This window comes from Colletotrichum orchidophilum (assembly GCF_001831195.1).
Source record: "Colletotrichum orchidophilum strain IMI 309357 chromosome Unknown Scaffold_7.1, whole genome shotgun sequence".
NCBI classification, from domain to species: Eukaryota; Fungi; Ascomycota; class Sordariomycetes; order Glomerellales; family Glomerellaceae; genus Colletotrichum; species Colletotrichum orchidophilum.
The window spans coordinates 564,149-580,214 of NW_019172963.1; the positions used below are offsets into that span (position 1 = coordinate 564,149).

Here is a 16,066-nt window from a genome sequence, read left to right on the forward strand (position 1 = left end):
TGTGTGGATTCCACCTCAGGTTTGGGTGCCTGTGTTGTGCAGTGAGGTAAGGTAGGTAGGTACCTACCTATTCGTACGCAGAAGGAGTGGAGGGGGGCGAAGCCGCAAAGGAGGCGGCTGCGGTTCGGTACGGGGTCCGGCTATGGGGAATGGCTGGGGTATGGGGTCTTGTCGTAGCCGCTATAAGCTGCTTCCAGTCACTGTGGACGAAAGCACCGGGGGGGTTGAGGACTGGTTTGGTGATACTTCGGGCTACCGATGTCCAGACTCGTAGCGGAAGCGTGCCCGGGTGACAGGAATGTATGCTGAGGTGTGTGAAGTTGACGGAGGCCAAGGTAGTGAGCCTGTCCTATTGTAGGGTTGTGAGAGATGGCGTGGGATTGCGTCTTGTCGATGGGATGGCTGGCACAAGGATGGGCCGGTGTGAGGTAGGTAGTGTGGTAGTTCAGCGCCGTGTGACTACCTTAGGGAGGGACTGCAGTACCAGACAGGTACCCTGTGCTACCTAGGTATCCAGAAGAGAAAACAAGCTGGATACACTGAACAGAGAGGATGGCAAGGGACCGAAAGATAGAGCGAGATCGAGAGATGAAGCAGGAGAGGTGGAGAAGAAATGAAAGGAAGAAAGAATCGTGCTGCTGTCTGGCGTCCTCTGGGTATGTCCTGTGGTAATATGACGAGCGTAACCGGGCCATGGCCCAGAACACTGGGCGCAATTCATTCTTCTTCTCTCCCCCTTCTCAGACACCAGGTCTCTGACCTCTCTCCCTTCCGTTGGCTCAATTCTCATTGTAGACCGGTGAGCACGATGCCCGACCGTCCGGCGGAGCAGCGGAGACGGACCTGGGGGAAAAGGGCACGCGCTGTACAGAGTAGACGGCATACCGCAGACTGCATTTGAGTCTTGACCCCCGCTGCATGCGCGCGCACAATACCCCGGATCCCATGATCGCACGCTTTTCCTCAAAGTCCCTCACTGGCCCAATGTCCCTCGGCGCCTCGCGGTGCAGCCGGCTAGTCGTCTTCACTGCCATGGTATTATGGTTGTGGGTTGGGCCTTTGAGCCGAGGTAAGACAGGGATACAGACCTTAGCTCAAGAAACGACCCAGCCCATGTATGCAGGCTTTACCCCGTACTTTTAGTATCTTATTAACTGTGCCGACCGCCTCGGTGGGTACGACCCCAGTCTGGTCTCCGCTTCCAAAGTCCAAAGTCTTGATTCGTTCACTATTAGATCAGGAACGTTCTGAGATGCTGTCACCAGAGGGCGGGAAATCGTCGGGTGGGCCAATTGACTTCCTTCTTTCCTTTCGGCTTAGCGCCACATGTCGGTCTAATTCATACAACCGGCACTCGTCGCATCCCCAACGCCGAAACTCCCACTCACAACCGCCAAGCTATTACTACATCTACCTTGGTGGGTATAATGGTGCATCCGATCGGGCTTGCCTCCTTGGCACCCTTCGTTGGTCAAACACACCTACCAATAAATTTCAGCTACTCATCGAGAGAGGAAATGAACATGCAACCGGTCAAAATTGGGTGAACAGCAAAACAGTCTTTGCACGGACCTCCAGGAGGGCAGGTCCGAACAAGGCCGGACTGGAACACAGGAGGATCGAACTGATTAAAGTGCCTCCTCCAACTGACCCGGACGGACCCGTCGGTACCTTACCAGGTACCTAGTTATCTGAGGCAAAGTACCTTAGGTGGACTCCCGAAGTGTCTCGAAGAAGGGAATTTCCAAACTTCCGAAGAAAGGTGTTTTCGCTTTCACTTTGACTTAGGCACCAAGGGAACACCTATGGATAAGGTACCTAAATGAGTTGGATGTGTTTGCTCAAGCGTTACATTGAAGCACGGCCCCACAGCCCGGGCACCTGCCTCAATAACCCAGCTCACGGCCGCGATCACGAACACGGTCACGGCGCTCTCCTTTCGCACATTGCGGGTCAGCGTCCCAAGCACCACTGCCGCGCTGCCGTACGTCTCGGCATCATGTTCAAGTGTAGTGTATTGGATGAAAGCTCCGGATATATTAGACCCATAAACAAGTCAAGTACACTCTTCAGTAACTTTCAATCGCGCTCTCGTCCTTCATCTGTCAGGGCCTCTATCCAGACATCACTACCAGTCCCACGTGAGTGCCCACAAGGTACCTAGGTTCGCCATGCTGCTTGCACGTTGAATTCTACCTTACCTAGTGACTTGCCCAATTATCAGACATAGCCTACCTACCTAATCTCACCTATGCAGCTCTCGTAAGATCTGCCTTGGGACACTCCGCAATTGCGTGTCATCGCACTGGACCGATTCTGAATTCAGGCAATTCTACAACGTCGTCACCTTTCCCAACATGTGAGAGTAAGCTATACACTACGACAACACACATCAACTGCGCCACCAGACTGCTTCATCACGAGATCACCACCAGATGCAGAGCACAATGCTAGCATGTGTCAGCGCCCGTTGACCATGGTAGAACCGACATAAGAAGCTTGTTCTTCGTAGCGCGCTTTGCGACCACCATCAGTCGCTCATCCTACCATCCTCAATAGACATCATACACAAGGCGAAAGCAGGCAGATAACGGATAATGTAAGTATCTAATACAGTTGCAACAATCGACAACACGTCGCCGAGTCATTGGAATCCCTCCGACGCCCAAAATCACCCAGACTATTTCAATTCACCACAATTATTTGTGCCGTTCCCTGTTCATCACCAAGCCAAACCCCTTGCAAAACACACAGGGACCCCTTCCCCCCCTGCGCGCACGCACACACACACACACGCACACACACCCGGGGAGAGAGAGAGTTACATTCGTCTCACTGCATCTCATCAGTGTCTTCTCCAAGCCATAGACAACATCTGCTGAGTCGCATCAAGCCTCAAAGCTCTTGATCGGCCCTCCGCTACTCAATGGCTGCACCGCGCTCGCCCCGGACGCCGCCTGGAAGGTGAGATTGGCCCCGTCAGACATTGCTTCCTGAGCCTGCTTAAGACCTTGTTCCCCACCCGTCTCGACTGCCGTCTTGAGTCCGTCCTGCACCTCGCGGACGCGGCGCTTGAACGCGAGGCGGTCCAGGAACAACTGTTGCCGACCTCTCTCGAGCTCTCTCCGCTCTGCTTGCAAGATAGCCTCCATCTCGTTGAAATACTTCAACTTCAACTCCAGCTTCTGGAGAGTGAGGTTGGCCGCAGCGGACACCAGTCTTGTCATCTCGCGTTCCTCGTGTGACACCAGACCGGCAGCACGGGCACCCATAGTAGCCATCGGAATGGTCGCCAACGTCGTTGTCGTAGTCGTAGTAGTAGTCGTTTCTTGCCGGATGTCAATCTCCATTGAGTCACCATCCTTGTCTTTGCCTTTGCCGTTGGTCACTGCTTGCTCCTCTGAGTTGCCACCCTCTAGTCGCCTGCGAAGCTTACGCGTGAGCTCTTGGGCAGACTTGTTTGCCGCTGCCGCTGTGCTGGCAGGGTCCGCGAGACCGGCAAGGAAGCCGACAACAGACATCACAGGGTTGTCCGCCTGGCTGAAAGGCAGATGACCGCCCTGTTGTCCGAGCATTGCAAGGCCGGTTGGCGCATTCACGGCAAGGTCCGAGTCCGCATACTTGCCCTCGATATCCAAGGACAAGAATTGCAAGACGCACTCTTCGCGTGTCCGCGTACCCACGTGATCCGCGATCTCATTCCAATCGTCGTCCATTCTCTCGATGCCTTCAAGCAGCCGAAGAATCTCGGCATCGCTCCACGGTGCGTCTCTGTCAAGGACGGTCGTGTATGTAGGGTTTTCCATGCGGGTAAACTGGGCACTTGTCTGGTTGCCTGGGAGGTGGCCCTCGAGAAAGCAGCTTGGGCAAACATCGTACTTGGTCTTCGAGTTCGGGTCGGCCTGCGAACTGTGATAATATAGCCTGGTGCAATCGATACCGCAAGTGTGACAGTTGACCTTGACAATTGGGGTCTTGGTAGCTTCTTCGATACCCGAAACACCGTTCGTCACTGGCGTTTCGCCATTGGTCTTGGGTTCGCTCTTGTTGAGTTTTGACCCTTTGGCACTTGCTTCGTAAATATTGCGGCTGACTTCCAGATTGAGCTCGCTCTTGGCAACCGGTGTTGCTGCAGCCTTCTTTTCTGTATCGGTACTGGGCTTGCCAGCAGAAACGACAGCATCGGCAGATGGCTGCCACGGCTGAAGACCACGAGGCGTGTCGCAAATGATCTTGAAGTGGCCAGTAAAGGGGGGGCCGACATGCGAGGGCCGTTGCTCTGCATCAACCTGCAGCAATTCAATCAGTTCAGCGTCCAAGACAGCGCATCTCTTTCAGATTTTACCTGGTAGTTGATCAGCCCCCACTGCTCGAGGAATGAGTGGACGCGCATGATAGCGCAAACATCTCCAGCCAAGTTCCGTCGGCAGGCCGTGACAGTAAGATATTCCACAGGATTCAATCTGTAGGTGTTGATCATGAAATCACGGTAATCTTTGTAGACAGCTGGCGTTTTACTGCGGTTGCGGCTATTGAAGAACTCGGACATAGCCTTGCGCTCGATGTCGTTGATCGTGTTCATGTCAAACCAGGTACTGTAGCTCGGTAAAACGATGGCGTGCGTTTGCGAGATGAGATGTTCTCGGGCCGCGGATTCGAGTGTCTCCTTGGTCTTGGAGTCTTGTCCCTCCGCATCGTTTCCAGCTGCGGCATCATCGCTACCCTTTGCGGCTTGGCTGTCCTTTGCTTCGTCGCGGGCACCGCCCATTTCCTCATCTTGCGTAGCCTCGGGCACGGGGCCATCGGGGGCGTCGAGGGGGTTATCGGATGTAACGCCTGGTGCAGGTGTCGCGCTATCCTGCTTGATGTTGGGTTCGGCGACCGGGCCCTCGGTCATTTGGACATCTGGAAGCATGTTCTTGTTAGATGCCATGCAACTGTACCAGCAAAAAGCAGCGTCAATGAGGTCGACGGCGGCACACACCTTCAGCTCCATCTCCCGAGTTAGGCGCGACAGGTTGTAGAGGTGGTTGCGAAAGAATGGGGTTGCTGCCAGGGGATGCTGCGTTGGAAATTCCGTAATTGGGTTGGTCCTCCATGATGACTTGTGGCAGGATAGATCTAAGGAGGAAGCGGGCAACCAGACTCTTGTAAAGGCGCGGAGAAGCTCGAAGGCGCGACGCGCAAAATGGAATGCTGATCGCACAGATGAATGACCCTGTGATATGCGACTGTCAGAATTAGCTGATTGATGATGCAGCCTGCGGGTGTGCCGCTCCAAAAGCGCGTGGTTTCTGATGAGAGATGATGAGGTGTGGTCGTTATGGAGTCGCGTCTGGATCTGGAGAAATTTTGGCGCGAAGATAGGTACCAGGGGAACTGCTCTACTCCTGGGGCCTCTCCAGGTGTGCATCCATCCAATGCACATTCACTCGCCTGGAGAAAGCTGAAGCGTGACGCTGGGTCCATGTAGTCACGTGTTCGTATCAGGGTCACGTGAATTGGAGAGACAGAAAATGAAGTATGACTAAGTCAAGGGCCTAGTCTACTGTCTATCATCCTGAGGCCGAGAGCTCGGGACAAAAAGCCGAGTGGGTTGCGGTGGCTACCTTATTCTCACCCCCAGGCGACCCTGTCCGAGAGCGCCTTCACTGATGACGGCACTTTAGCAGCTGAGAAAGGCTTCATGCGAACTCGGCCTAGTTACCTCGGGCCGTGTCCAACCGTTCCTCTACAACTCGCCATCCTCCATAACAACCTCGAGTCACTCAGCTCACGGTGAGCTTCGCCAATTTTTCATCTGAACGAGCTCAGTAAATTTGGTGCTTGTTGCATTTGTTTGTACCCGTAGCAATGCTGTTCCTTGCTCGAAGAGCCACTGCCAGCGGGGCTGCGGCCGCGTCTATGGTATTCTCGGGGTTCCGAACTGCATCGAGAAGAGACCTGCTGTCAACCCTCGCCGTTCTCGAGCAGAGAGAAGGCAAGTTGAACCACGGTTCATTGAGCGCCATAACTGCGGCAAAGAAACTGGGCGGATCCATCCATGGCTTCGTGGCGGGAAGCAACATCAAGGGTGTTGCCGATGAGGCAGCTCAGGTTGAAGGTGTTGAGAAGGTCATTGCAATTGATAACGCCGCGTATGACAAGGTAGGCCCTTTGTTGAGAATATAAATTACTCGGAAAGTTCTGCGATTAACATTGAACTCCTGCAGGGTCTACCCGAGAATTTCGCACCGCTGTTGGTTGAGAACATTAAGAAAGGCGGCTACACCCACATCATCGCTGGACATACTGCCTTTGGAAAGAACTTGATGCCCCGCGTTGCAGCCATTCTGGACTCGCAGCAAATTTCCGATATAACTTCGATCGAGAGCGAGAACACCTTTGTCCGCCCAATCTACGCTGGCAATGCCATCGCTACGGTAGAGTCATCCGATGCGATCAAGGTCATAACCATCAGAGGCACGGCCTTCCCTGCAGCAGAGGTTGCCAGCGGCTCAGCTGCAGTAGAGGATGGTGTTGATCCTAAGTCTGACTCTGCTACTGAGTGGGTATCAGAGGATCTTGCCAAATCGGACAGGCCGGACCTGGCTACCGCTGGGAGGGTTGTTTCTGGCGGCAGAGGCCTCAAGTCCAAGGAGGAGTTCGACAGGGTCATGCTACCCCTCGCCGACTCTCTGGGTGCTGCCGTTGGCGCCTCCAGAGCCGCTGTGGATAGCGGGTATGCTGACAACAGCCTTCAAGTTGGACAGACTGGCAAGGTCGTTGCACCTCAATTATACTTGGCTGTTGGCATTTCGGGTGCCATCCAGCACTTGGCTGGCATGAAGGATAGCAAGGTCATTGCCGCTATAAACAAGGATGCAGATGCCCCTATTTTCCAAATTGCGGACGTCGGGCTCGTTGGAGATCTGTTCGATAAGGTGCCAGAGCTGACGGAGAAGATCAAGCAGTAACAATGTTCATTGGTTTATAAAGACGGGTGTTTATACTTTTCACCATGGTGCAAAGTTCCGGGGCCCTATGCTCTACTCTATGACAGAACCTCAAGCATGGCCTTGGTAGATGTGAACTTTTCCCGCTCCTTGCCCGCAGTCCGGCCCTTTTCCTTCTCCGCACTATCAATCCTTTGCCAATCTTCCCAGCTGATTCTCTTTGAAGCTGATTCGCCAACTTCGGCGCGTACGCCATTCCACCCTGCCGCGGGCTCCCCATTACCCGTAGAAAGGAATTGCAAACCAGATAGCCAATCTTGGATGATGGAGTCGCCCGTCTCAAATGCATCCTGCATCGTCGAGGCAATGACGCCAGTTGGCCCTCGCTTGACCCAACCGGCACAATAGACACCGGGGGACACCCCGGACTGCGTCGCTTCAGACGCGTCGCCTTGCTCCGACGTAACAACTCTGCCGCGTCCATCATTCATCACGACGCCTCGTCGATCATCAAAAGCTACGCCAGCGTCTTTGAAACCTGGTAAAGGAGCGGACTTGTACCCGATGGAACGGAAAACCAAGTTCGACGGTAACGTGATGGCTTCACCGGTAAGTCGTGCCTGAGCACCCGGGTCGAATTTGTGAGACAGTTCCGTCCTCTCAAATACGGTGCTACCAACATCGGCAGGGGTGTTTTGGCTGGCCAAGAATTCGACGGGGTTCAAGCAGAAGTCAAGTGACCATGACTTCTCAACTTCCTCTGGGCGGGCCGCAGAGCCCTTGGCCACCACTTCCATTAAACGTCTTGCTGGCCGGGGAAGTGATTTGATATCAGGGGGTATGAGCGTGCTGTCTGCCGGATGGAAGCCAACACTTTGAATCTTCATCAGCTCCCTAACCTCCTTGATGGTGAATGCTGCCTAGATAGAAAGTTCAATATATATGCTCTGGGTGGATATGCATATTTCAGCCGTCTACTCACCTGCATTGGACCTCGTCTTCCAACGACATGAACCCTTTTGACACGAGACGTTGCAAGCTGAGCAAGGGCCTCTTCTGTGATGTCAGTCCGCCGCAAGACATCAATATCTTCGAGGAGCATTCTGGCAACATCCAGGGCTACGTTGCCTTGACCAATGACGACAGCTTCGTCTCCTTTTGTGAGATCTGGCGCCAAACCGGCATATTCAGGAAGCCCATTATACCAGCCTACGAACTGGCGAGCTGAGTAAACGCCTTGGAGGTTAGATTCTCCGGGAATGCCCAGGGTCCTATCCTTGGCGGCCCCATATGCTAGCAATACTGCATCATAGTTCCTCAATAATGTGGAAAAGGGCACATTGCAGCTGTCCGGATGACGGCCCGAGTCGCCTATGGACACATTGCCCATGAAAGAAAATTTGGGCGAGCTCGCAACCTCTTGGAATTTGTCCTGGCAGTTCTGGGCTATGTCAGCAGTGGGCGCGGGTCGAGTATGTAACGAGATGAAATATCGAACCTTGACTTCGGGATGGTCCGGGGCAACGCCGAAGCGGACGAGGCCGAAGGGCACCGGCAGCGACTCATACATGTCCACTGTGGTCTCTGGAAGTTGTGACATTACGCGATAGGCGGAGTAGAAGCCTGCTGGACCGGAGCCAACAACGGCCAGTCGGAATGGGGAGTTGGGTTGGCGGACTTGTCTTGCGACGGGGGGGGCAGTACTCGACTGGCGCGACCCAGAAGCACCGGTGCCTGCTTCTGTCCGGAGACGGCTGCAGGCTGGGCTCAGCCGGACCCAAAATCGGGGTAGAATCATAGGACCGGTGGAGAGCAACTCGGAATAGAATTTGGTCTGAATCTGATCGTGTATACCTACCGAGGTCTGACAACATTGACTTGCGCGCTGGAAGCTGCGTGTCCAACCAATGATAAATTGGAGGTACTTTGCTTAATGGACAAAGAAAACTCAACGGAAGCTCAATCCACGTAGCCCAGATACAAATCCCCAAGTGAGTCAAGTCAAAGGAAGGCGCCGGGGCGGAAGCTTTCGGATTTAAATCCAGAATCCGGAAGTCGGAGCCGGACCAAGTTGTGGTGCCGATGTGAAGCACTCGGCGGTGGAAGAACGAACCTTCAGGTGCGTCTCCGGTCTATTAAAGCTATTGAATGCCCATGGGCAGGGTGACATAACAAGGCTCAGGCTTCAGCTGATCAGTTTGAGAGTCAAATCAATCAACGTTGAAGGAATAAAGCACGAATTGTGCTTATGTGAACTTGAACCGTAGTTGCCATGGCTAATCGACCTGTACCTGATTGCAGGTTCTCCAGTAGAGTTAGGTACGGATACCTTACCTTACCTTAGCTCTCGAAGTGCCCTGTTGCCTGCCTTAATATCGAGGCCTGGTCCAAGCTTTGAACGTCTTTCCAGCCCTGTCTTGTAAGTTGGGGTTTCGGGAGCCAGTGGTGGATATCTAAGGTAATATGCTATCCATGATCCAGATAGGTAAGATATATCAATGATCGCCGAGCCAGTGCGAGGTGGGCAGGCAACTTCCAATGACCTCTGCAAGCAGGGACTGGATATGAGGTACAGATACCAAGGTTGCCTGAGCGCGCTGGGGTTGACTACCTACCTCATCCGCACAGCAGGGGTGTGTAGTTGCCATAGCAACTGCTACGCGCCCGCTACAACACTAATAGATCCAAGATGTACGGATACCTAACGAAAACCAACCTATTTGGGTACCTAGGCCACCAAACAACTGGGCCTGGTAGCGATGAGATGTGAAGGCCCCCTTCCTTAGGTGCTTCAATCTCTGCAAGCCTTGAATAAAGACGGATTTGGCTTGGCCCAATCATTGCTCACCTCACTGTGGCCTTTTCTGCTTCTTGGTCCCTGTCTTACTCTTAACCGTCCTTCCTCGCCCTCCGCTTCACTGCCCATTCCCCCACCCCTACTTCTTTCATTCACGTGTCGGGCATGGTAAGATAGAGGAACCGAATCCTCGAACATCTTACTCTAACCACCACAGACCCTTCGAGTTGGCGGCATTCCAGCCGTCTAATCTCTGTCGAAGTCTTTTTGCGCATTCCTCTCCCTCTCCTCTCCGTGAACACAGCAAGGACAAGACCAACGCCGTGTCGCGACGATGGCACACCAACCATACCTCTACAACGTCGTCAGCAACAACTCTCGTTTTCCAGAGCCGAAGTTCGACCCAAAGGCAGTGACCCGCGCAAGCTGGGAGCCGCAGCCACGCAAGCCGAAGCCTGAGGGTCCTCTAGTTACATTCAACCGCCATCCCGAGTAAGTATGCTTGGTATATAACCTCCGGCGAGAACGGCCAATGTTATCTGGGAGCGGCTTACACTGACTATCCACCCTGTTGCAGTGCTCATCTGGTCCTCAACCATCGATCCAACAACTATGTTTCCCTCAGTCCTAGAACGAAGGGCTGGATCAAGTACATGCGCATCGTTCAGTTGGGCTTGAGGGTCCTGGAATTCATCGGTGCCGCTGGACTACTTGCCCTTCTCATCCTGCTAGACAATATAGAGACTTTGGCCGGCTGGGTCATGCGTATCACGGTTCGTTCGTTGCCTGGGCTACCTGCGCCAGAACTTTAAGCATCCGAAACTGACTGGCGTATTTACAGCCTGGTGTGGCCATGGTGCATTGCCTTTACGCCATTTACCACCTTCACCGGCCCGCTGGAGACCGCAGTCCTGCCTCGTCTACCGCTTACCAGCTTTTCGCCAGTATCTCGGATCTGGGCGTTATGCCCCTCTACGCCTACGGTGCTCTCAATGTCAACAGCAGCGGCGCTACTTGGAAAACCCGCCTTGCCGACCAAAGCCTGCTGGATGATTTCCTCCCGGCCGTCTTCTACACCTTCATTAGCGCAGGGGGGCTGCACTTGGTCTCCCTCGGCATCTCAATATGGCTTGGTATCATGTTCCGCAAGATTACCAGCCTACCCCCCGACATGAACCCCCTAGAGGATCACCTCACCTCCCGAGCCAAACACAAGAGAAATAAATCCAGTGTTGCGACCTCTGTGAGCGGCGACAGCGAAAAGAGAATGTCTACACCCCTCGAGGGTCGTCGTCGATCAGGTGCTCCGTATGAGGACGTATCTCGACCCCCTAGCATCCCTTTTCAACGAACGCGCGCCGGCTCAGACGTTTCCAACTTCACCCGCAATTCCTGTGCCGATCTGCCCAGCCGCCAGTACCAAGTCATTCCAGGGAATTCACAATATCAAACAGCAGGCGCCAGCGAGTACGCTCGCATGTCTGCGCCTCGATCCTCGTACCGCGGGTCTTATACCGAGGTACCGCTCCATGAGTCCAATGTCGCAGGATCCCGAACTTCTCTCCCCTCCGCAGTCCCGACACCTGGAGGTAAATTTACTGAAACGTGGTTTGCGACGGACTCGATGATTTCGCGGACTCAGAAGCGAAACCGCGCAATGGACCAGGCCACGACCGCAGCGAATACGCAGCAGCAAACGAGGACCAAGACTTACGAAGCCCTGTCCCAGCGATACAACGTCGCAGATTCCGACTCAGAGCGCGACGAGAACGATCTTGCCGGCAGTGACTTCGAGAATGATATCGGCAAAAGCCCTCACCCGAACCCGCTGAAGTCCAACCCGACGCCCCCCAAGATCAAGACTCCGTATTACTCGCTGCAGGACACAGCGTTGTCGGAAGTAGACCTCAACTCTCGTAGGGTCAGCGGTACTAACGACATTGCCGACGAAAGACTCTCATCGCTCGTCCCTCAGCCCTGGCCGCGCGACCGCGACAGCTCCATCCAACCCGAGGCCGATTTCTACTCCAAGCCATACGGTGAGCTGAAGTCGGCAACTCCTCCAGTCATGATTGGCGGCAACCGCCAAGTATCGTCTGGCAACGACTTCACAGAGAAAAGATACTCGTCTGCCTATGGAAGGCGTAATGTGAGTGGCAAGGTCGCCGAGGAGGGTCTTGCGGGGTCGAAGGGCGTTTATTCGCACTAGAGCGTGGCGTAGGGATGAGGAGGGTTCGGTAAGGGAAGCGACAACCCGATCTAGAATAACGGACTTGTTTTGGGAGTTGATACGAGAACACGGTTTGGCTTCACGACGTCCAGTGGGAAAAGATGGTAGGGCATGGATAGCTTCATTGAATGTAAAGTAACGAAGAGAAGACGAGTACGCCGTGATACCAATACCAATATCAGATTTACCTTTTGGCATGTAAACTATTCAATTGCTCCTCTCGCCGATATTTTTGAACAAACATTGAACACCGTGAATTAAAGTGCAAGAGAATGAATCAGTATATGACCAAGACCAATTCCTGCACGAGATATTGCAAACTCCAACGTTGAGTCATGGTCGAGCATACTCGGCCCAGTCGACTCGAGACTCATTTTCCTTCCATCCCCTGTCGTCCCAGGGACCTAGTCCGCTCAGGTGCCTCATCGTCGGCCGTCCATGCGGACAATTCCACGGCTTATCCAACTCGCCCATGTGACGGACCAGCTTCTCCATCTGACGCTGAGCCAAAGCCTTGCCAATCATGACACTGCTGCGACACGCCCTCATAGCGAACATGGACCGCACCTTGGACGGCCGAGGGGCATAGCTGATCTCGGTAAGATGGTGTTCGCTGAGCAAAGAAATGAGTTCCTCGAGGTCGGACAATGTGAACGTTGTCTCGCGGCTCAGGGGCAGAGCGAGGAGCTTACACCTGGCTCCCACGGGTTGGTCGCCTGAGCTATCTACGCTGACCTTGAAGCCGTTGATGTCCAAGGCAGCAACGTTTTCCATGACGATTTCTTCCTCCAAGGCAGTCAGTTCTAGCTGTTTCGGGCGTACTAACCTCTGAGACTGTACCACCGTTGTCGACTGCAGCCTCTCAAAGTTGTATTTCTCGTCCGACGCATGTTGGTCGATGATGAATAACTCGTCGTCCCCCGTCCCGTCTCCGTCTCGATCGTTTGGCGCATGTCGAACTGCAATGATGAAGCCGAGGTTGAATTGTCCAACAATGGTCATCTTTGCGAAATCCGACTTTGAGATGATCAAGGACAGAACTTCTTCCGCATCATCGGCCTTTATTGCCTCGATGCCTGAACTCTTGGGTTGTTGACCTCGCTGTTGGGTAACGCGCCCAAGCTCGGCCTGCCAAGATGTAATGCGAGATTGCAAATCGGCTGTGTTGACTTTTACATTTTGCCTCTGCTGCACAGTGGCATCTTTTCGCCTGGTCCCCCCTTTGAGAGCACTCGACCGGTTGTCTGCGAAGATGTTCTGCGCTACCAAATCATCCTTCGAATTGTCGTCATTTGTTGCCACCGTTGCTACTGGCACCGGAGTCTTGTTGCGACTCGGTAAATCTACATCGGGTTCAGGTATCGGACTCGAAGAACCTTCGGGTCGATCGGAAGCAGACTCGAACCCATCGTCATGACTGACGGTGATCTCATCTGCCGGCACCTCGTATGACGAGCTACTGTCGCTTGCCCCAACATCATCTGAGTCTGCATCTGCAGCTGTGCCGAGGTTGTCTGATGGCTCAGTGCTCGCCCCAACAATCCTTTCGTGCCTCGTCGAATGGCTCGCAGAGAACATCTGGGTCAGCCTTGAGCCAAAAGAAGTGGCCGCCGGGGTTGAGCTTATTGACGACTGAGAAACCCTTGCTCTCTTTGGAGTAGGTTCCATCGAGCCGGTAACGGTGCTGTTTCCAATAGAGACAGTTGCAACTTCAAAAGCCGACCGCTTAGGTAGCCGTGGAGTTGATACAGACGTGGAAGGGTCAACTCTTGGTGCTCTTATAGGTGTCATGGCAGGAATCTGGGCTTGTCTGCTCTCGTTGCCGTCATCAGAAGATTGTAAGACACCACCCCGCAAAGCGTCTGCCCCATAGTCTGTATCGGCGTGTAGAAGCCGAGCATTGAAGTCAAGGACTTGTTGGGGCTGGCTGAAAGAAGTACTTGACTGAGCTTTGCCTGTACTTGCTTGATAATCGGCATCTTCCGCGGCCACATCATCCTCTGATTCAGATGCACCAGAGTCAAGAGAAGTAGCCGCAGCTTTTTTGCGATCGTCTTCGGCAAGGGAATTTTCGGATCTTGTCTCCCTTTGCCGTTGTACATCACGATCGTCGGCTTTTCGTCCAACCCAACGGCTGATCAAGCTTTGAGACTGTAGCTCTGCCGTTGTTAGCTCTTTTAGCTTCTTTTTACGGGGTTTGCGCGATGGCTTGGCGAGTGAGTGGGATCCTTCGCCATCATCCTCGGTGCTGAGCTCACCGTCGTCATTTAGAGTCGTCGGCTTCATGGGGACGGCGGCTACTTGGTTCGAGCGCGTGTCATCATCGTCGGAACTGTCGTTTTCAAGAATTGGTGCCTCACTCGTTGTCTGTGTCCGTTGTGTTGACTGCTGTGCGGCTGGGATGGAGTAGTCTTGGGAGCTGAAAAGCGAAGACAAGGCCTCCTTCATAGTCTCCAACATACGATTCTGGTCATGCAGCATGATGGTGCGCTTATCAGGGCTGACATTGACATCGTACAGATGAGTGTCGAGTTGAATATCCGCGAATATGAAAGGTGACTGGGAGGCATTATAAGCTCTGTAAACCTCATTGAAGACCTTGGCAAATTGAGGTAGACCGCAAGGTCTGCCGTTGACGAAAAACATTTGCCGATCAGGTGTCTGACGACCCTCTCCGTGGGCTGGGCGACTCACGTAGCCCTGAACCCGGACCTCAGTAGAAGTTTGCTCGTCTTGACCAGCAGATTTCAAGCTAGGCCCAGCGGTAGGCTCGAATCGTAGAGACAGATCGAGTTTCACCAAAACTGTCATCGTCTTGGCACCGAAAATGTTGACCAGATTCTCGCGCGTAGAGGGGTTGCCCTTTGTAGAAAAGAGAATAATACGTTTTCCTTTGGTGGGCTGTTGAGATACAGAAAACTTGACGCCTGTCTGGATACAGGCATACTGATTCAGCAGTGCAATAACCTTATTCCATTCTCTCTTGATATTACGTTGGAGCTCGCGGCGGCGCACGGGAAGGTTGTGAAATAGGCTCCCGACAATGACGTTGGTTCCCTTCTGGGCGGCGACCACATGCGTTTCCTTGAGGTTCCCCGAGGGCTCAAACTCAAGCCTGGTGCCTTTCGGGACATCCTGCGCCATGCAGGTGACGATGCTGAACTGAGACAATGCACACAATGATGACAAGGCTTCGCCGCGGAAACCGAATGTCTGGAGAGTGGCCAGATCGGAGTAGGTTGCAAGCTTCGAAGTGTAGTGCTTCAAGGCAATTGACTCGTAGTTGTCTGTTGAGATGCCCGTGCCATTGTCCTGGACCTCTATGGAATCCAGGCCCTGGTTCTTGAAGCGGACATCTGGGCGAAGATGTCAGTCACATAATCAAGTCGGAAATCATGTAGATAAGTATCTTTTGCGTACCTATGCTTGTAGCACCGGCGTCAACGCTGTTCTCTACGAGCTCCTTGACGACGGAGCAGAGATCAACAATGACTTGGCCGGACTGGATTTGATGAATCTGCAATGATGTGAGTACGAGGATGAGGACCGTTGTGGACGACGGGTTGCGTGAAACTTACTGTGCGGCCCTCAATGGGCTTGATTGTGGCCATGGTTCTGCGATGATCTGAGGTTCGATGCGTGACCCAATTATTCTTGCATGTTCGGCTTATTCTCACACAATTTTGGACAAGGTCTTTCGGCTTCGCTTGGTGTATCCGTAACGGTATTTTTTACATAAGATCCTTTAGCGGGAATGGGAAAATGCCGATATCATGGCTCCAAGGGGTTTAGGAAGGTGAGACGCGTTGACCGTATTAAGACGCGTAAAGTGGACGGGTAAGTGGAAATAAGTGGAAACCTTACTCCGTACACCGAAGGAATCTTACCTGATCACAACTCAGCAGGTGGTAGACATGACGACCCGAAGTATAGCCGCCTTTCCCATTTGGCGGCTTCACTGTTTACCTACGTGCCTATTACCTGAAGTGAATTGAGGCACCCAAGGTAAGGTATCTGATCTCACCTGGAGGTAGGCAAGGCAGGTAGGTGAGGTTCTTCAGGTTAGGCAGGCCAGGTAAGAGAAGTTAGGGGGAGGCAAAGGTA

General features: G+C 53.4%; 6 protein-coding genes across 6 annotated transcripts; 2 read left to right on the plus strand and 4 right to left on the minus strand.

Moving 5' to 3' along the window:
- Positions 1-779: 779 nt before the first annotated feature.
- CORC01_01436 (uncharacterized protein) lies at positions 780-1,034 on the minus strand (the record flags this gene model as incomplete). Its single annotated transcript, XM_022613091.1, has 1 exon — positions 780-1,034. One exon carries the CDS (start codon positions 1,032-1,034, stop codon positions 780-782), a length of 255 nt encoding a protein of 84 aa, XP_022480519.1.
- Positions 1,035-2,888: 1,854 nt separating this feature from the next.
- On the minus strand, positions 2,889-5,099 carry CORC01_01437 (SWIRM domain-containing protein; the record flags this gene model as incomplete). The annotated part of the gene is made up of 3 exons (XM_022613092.1): positions 2,889-4,289; positions 4,346-4,905; positions 4,985-5,099. 3 exons carry the CDS (start codon positions 5,097-5,099, stop codon positions 2,889-2,891), a joined length of 2,076 nt encoding a protein of 691 aa, XP_022480520.1.
- A 754-nt stretch (positions 5,100-5,853) lies between these two features.
- CORC01_01438 (electron transfer flavoprotein domain-containing protein) lies at positions 5,854-6,956 on the plus strand (the record flags this gene model as incomplete). The annotated part of the gene is made up of 2 exons (XM_022613093.1): positions 5,854-6,147; positions 6,213-6,956. The coding sequence occupies 2 exons, from the start codon at positions 5,854-5,856 to the stop codon at positions 6,954-6,956; spliced, it is 1,038 nt and encodes a 345-aa protein (XP_022480521.1).
- A 77-nt stretch (positions 6,957-7,033) lies between these two features.
- CORC01_01439 (uncharacterized protein) lies at positions 7,034-8,733 on the minus strand (the record flags this gene model as incomplete). The annotated part of the gene is made up of 2 exons (XM_022613094.1): positions 7,034-7,855; positions 7,918-8,733. 2 exons carry the CDS (start codon positions 8,731-8,733, stop codon positions 7,034-7,036), a joined length of 1,638 nt encoding a protein of 545 aa, XP_022480522.1.
- A 1,333-nt stretch (positions 8,734-10,066) lies between these two features.
- Positions 10,067-11,941, plus strand: CORC01_01440 (uncharacterized protein; the record flags this gene model as incomplete). Its single annotated transcript, XM_022613095.1, has 3 exons — positions 10,067-10,224; positions 10,310-10,505; positions 10,574-11,941. The coding sequence occupies 3 exons, from the start codon at positions 10,067-10,069 to the stop codon at positions 11,939-11,941; spliced, it is 1,722 nt and encodes a 573-aa protein (XP_022480523.1).
- A 354-nt stretch (positions 11,942-12,295) lies between these two features.
- On the minus strand, positions 12,296-15,573 carry CORC01_01441 (DNA mismatch repair protein MutL; the record flags this gene model as incomplete). Its single annotated transcript, XM_022613096.1, has 3 exons — positions 12,296-15,318; positions 15,383-15,479; positions 15,541-15,573. 3 exons carry the CDS (start codon positions 15,571-15,573, stop codon positions 12,296-12,298), a joined length of 3,153 nt encoding a protein of 1,050 aa, XP_022480524.1.
- Between the last annotated feature and the right edge of the window lie 493 nt (positions 15,574-16,066).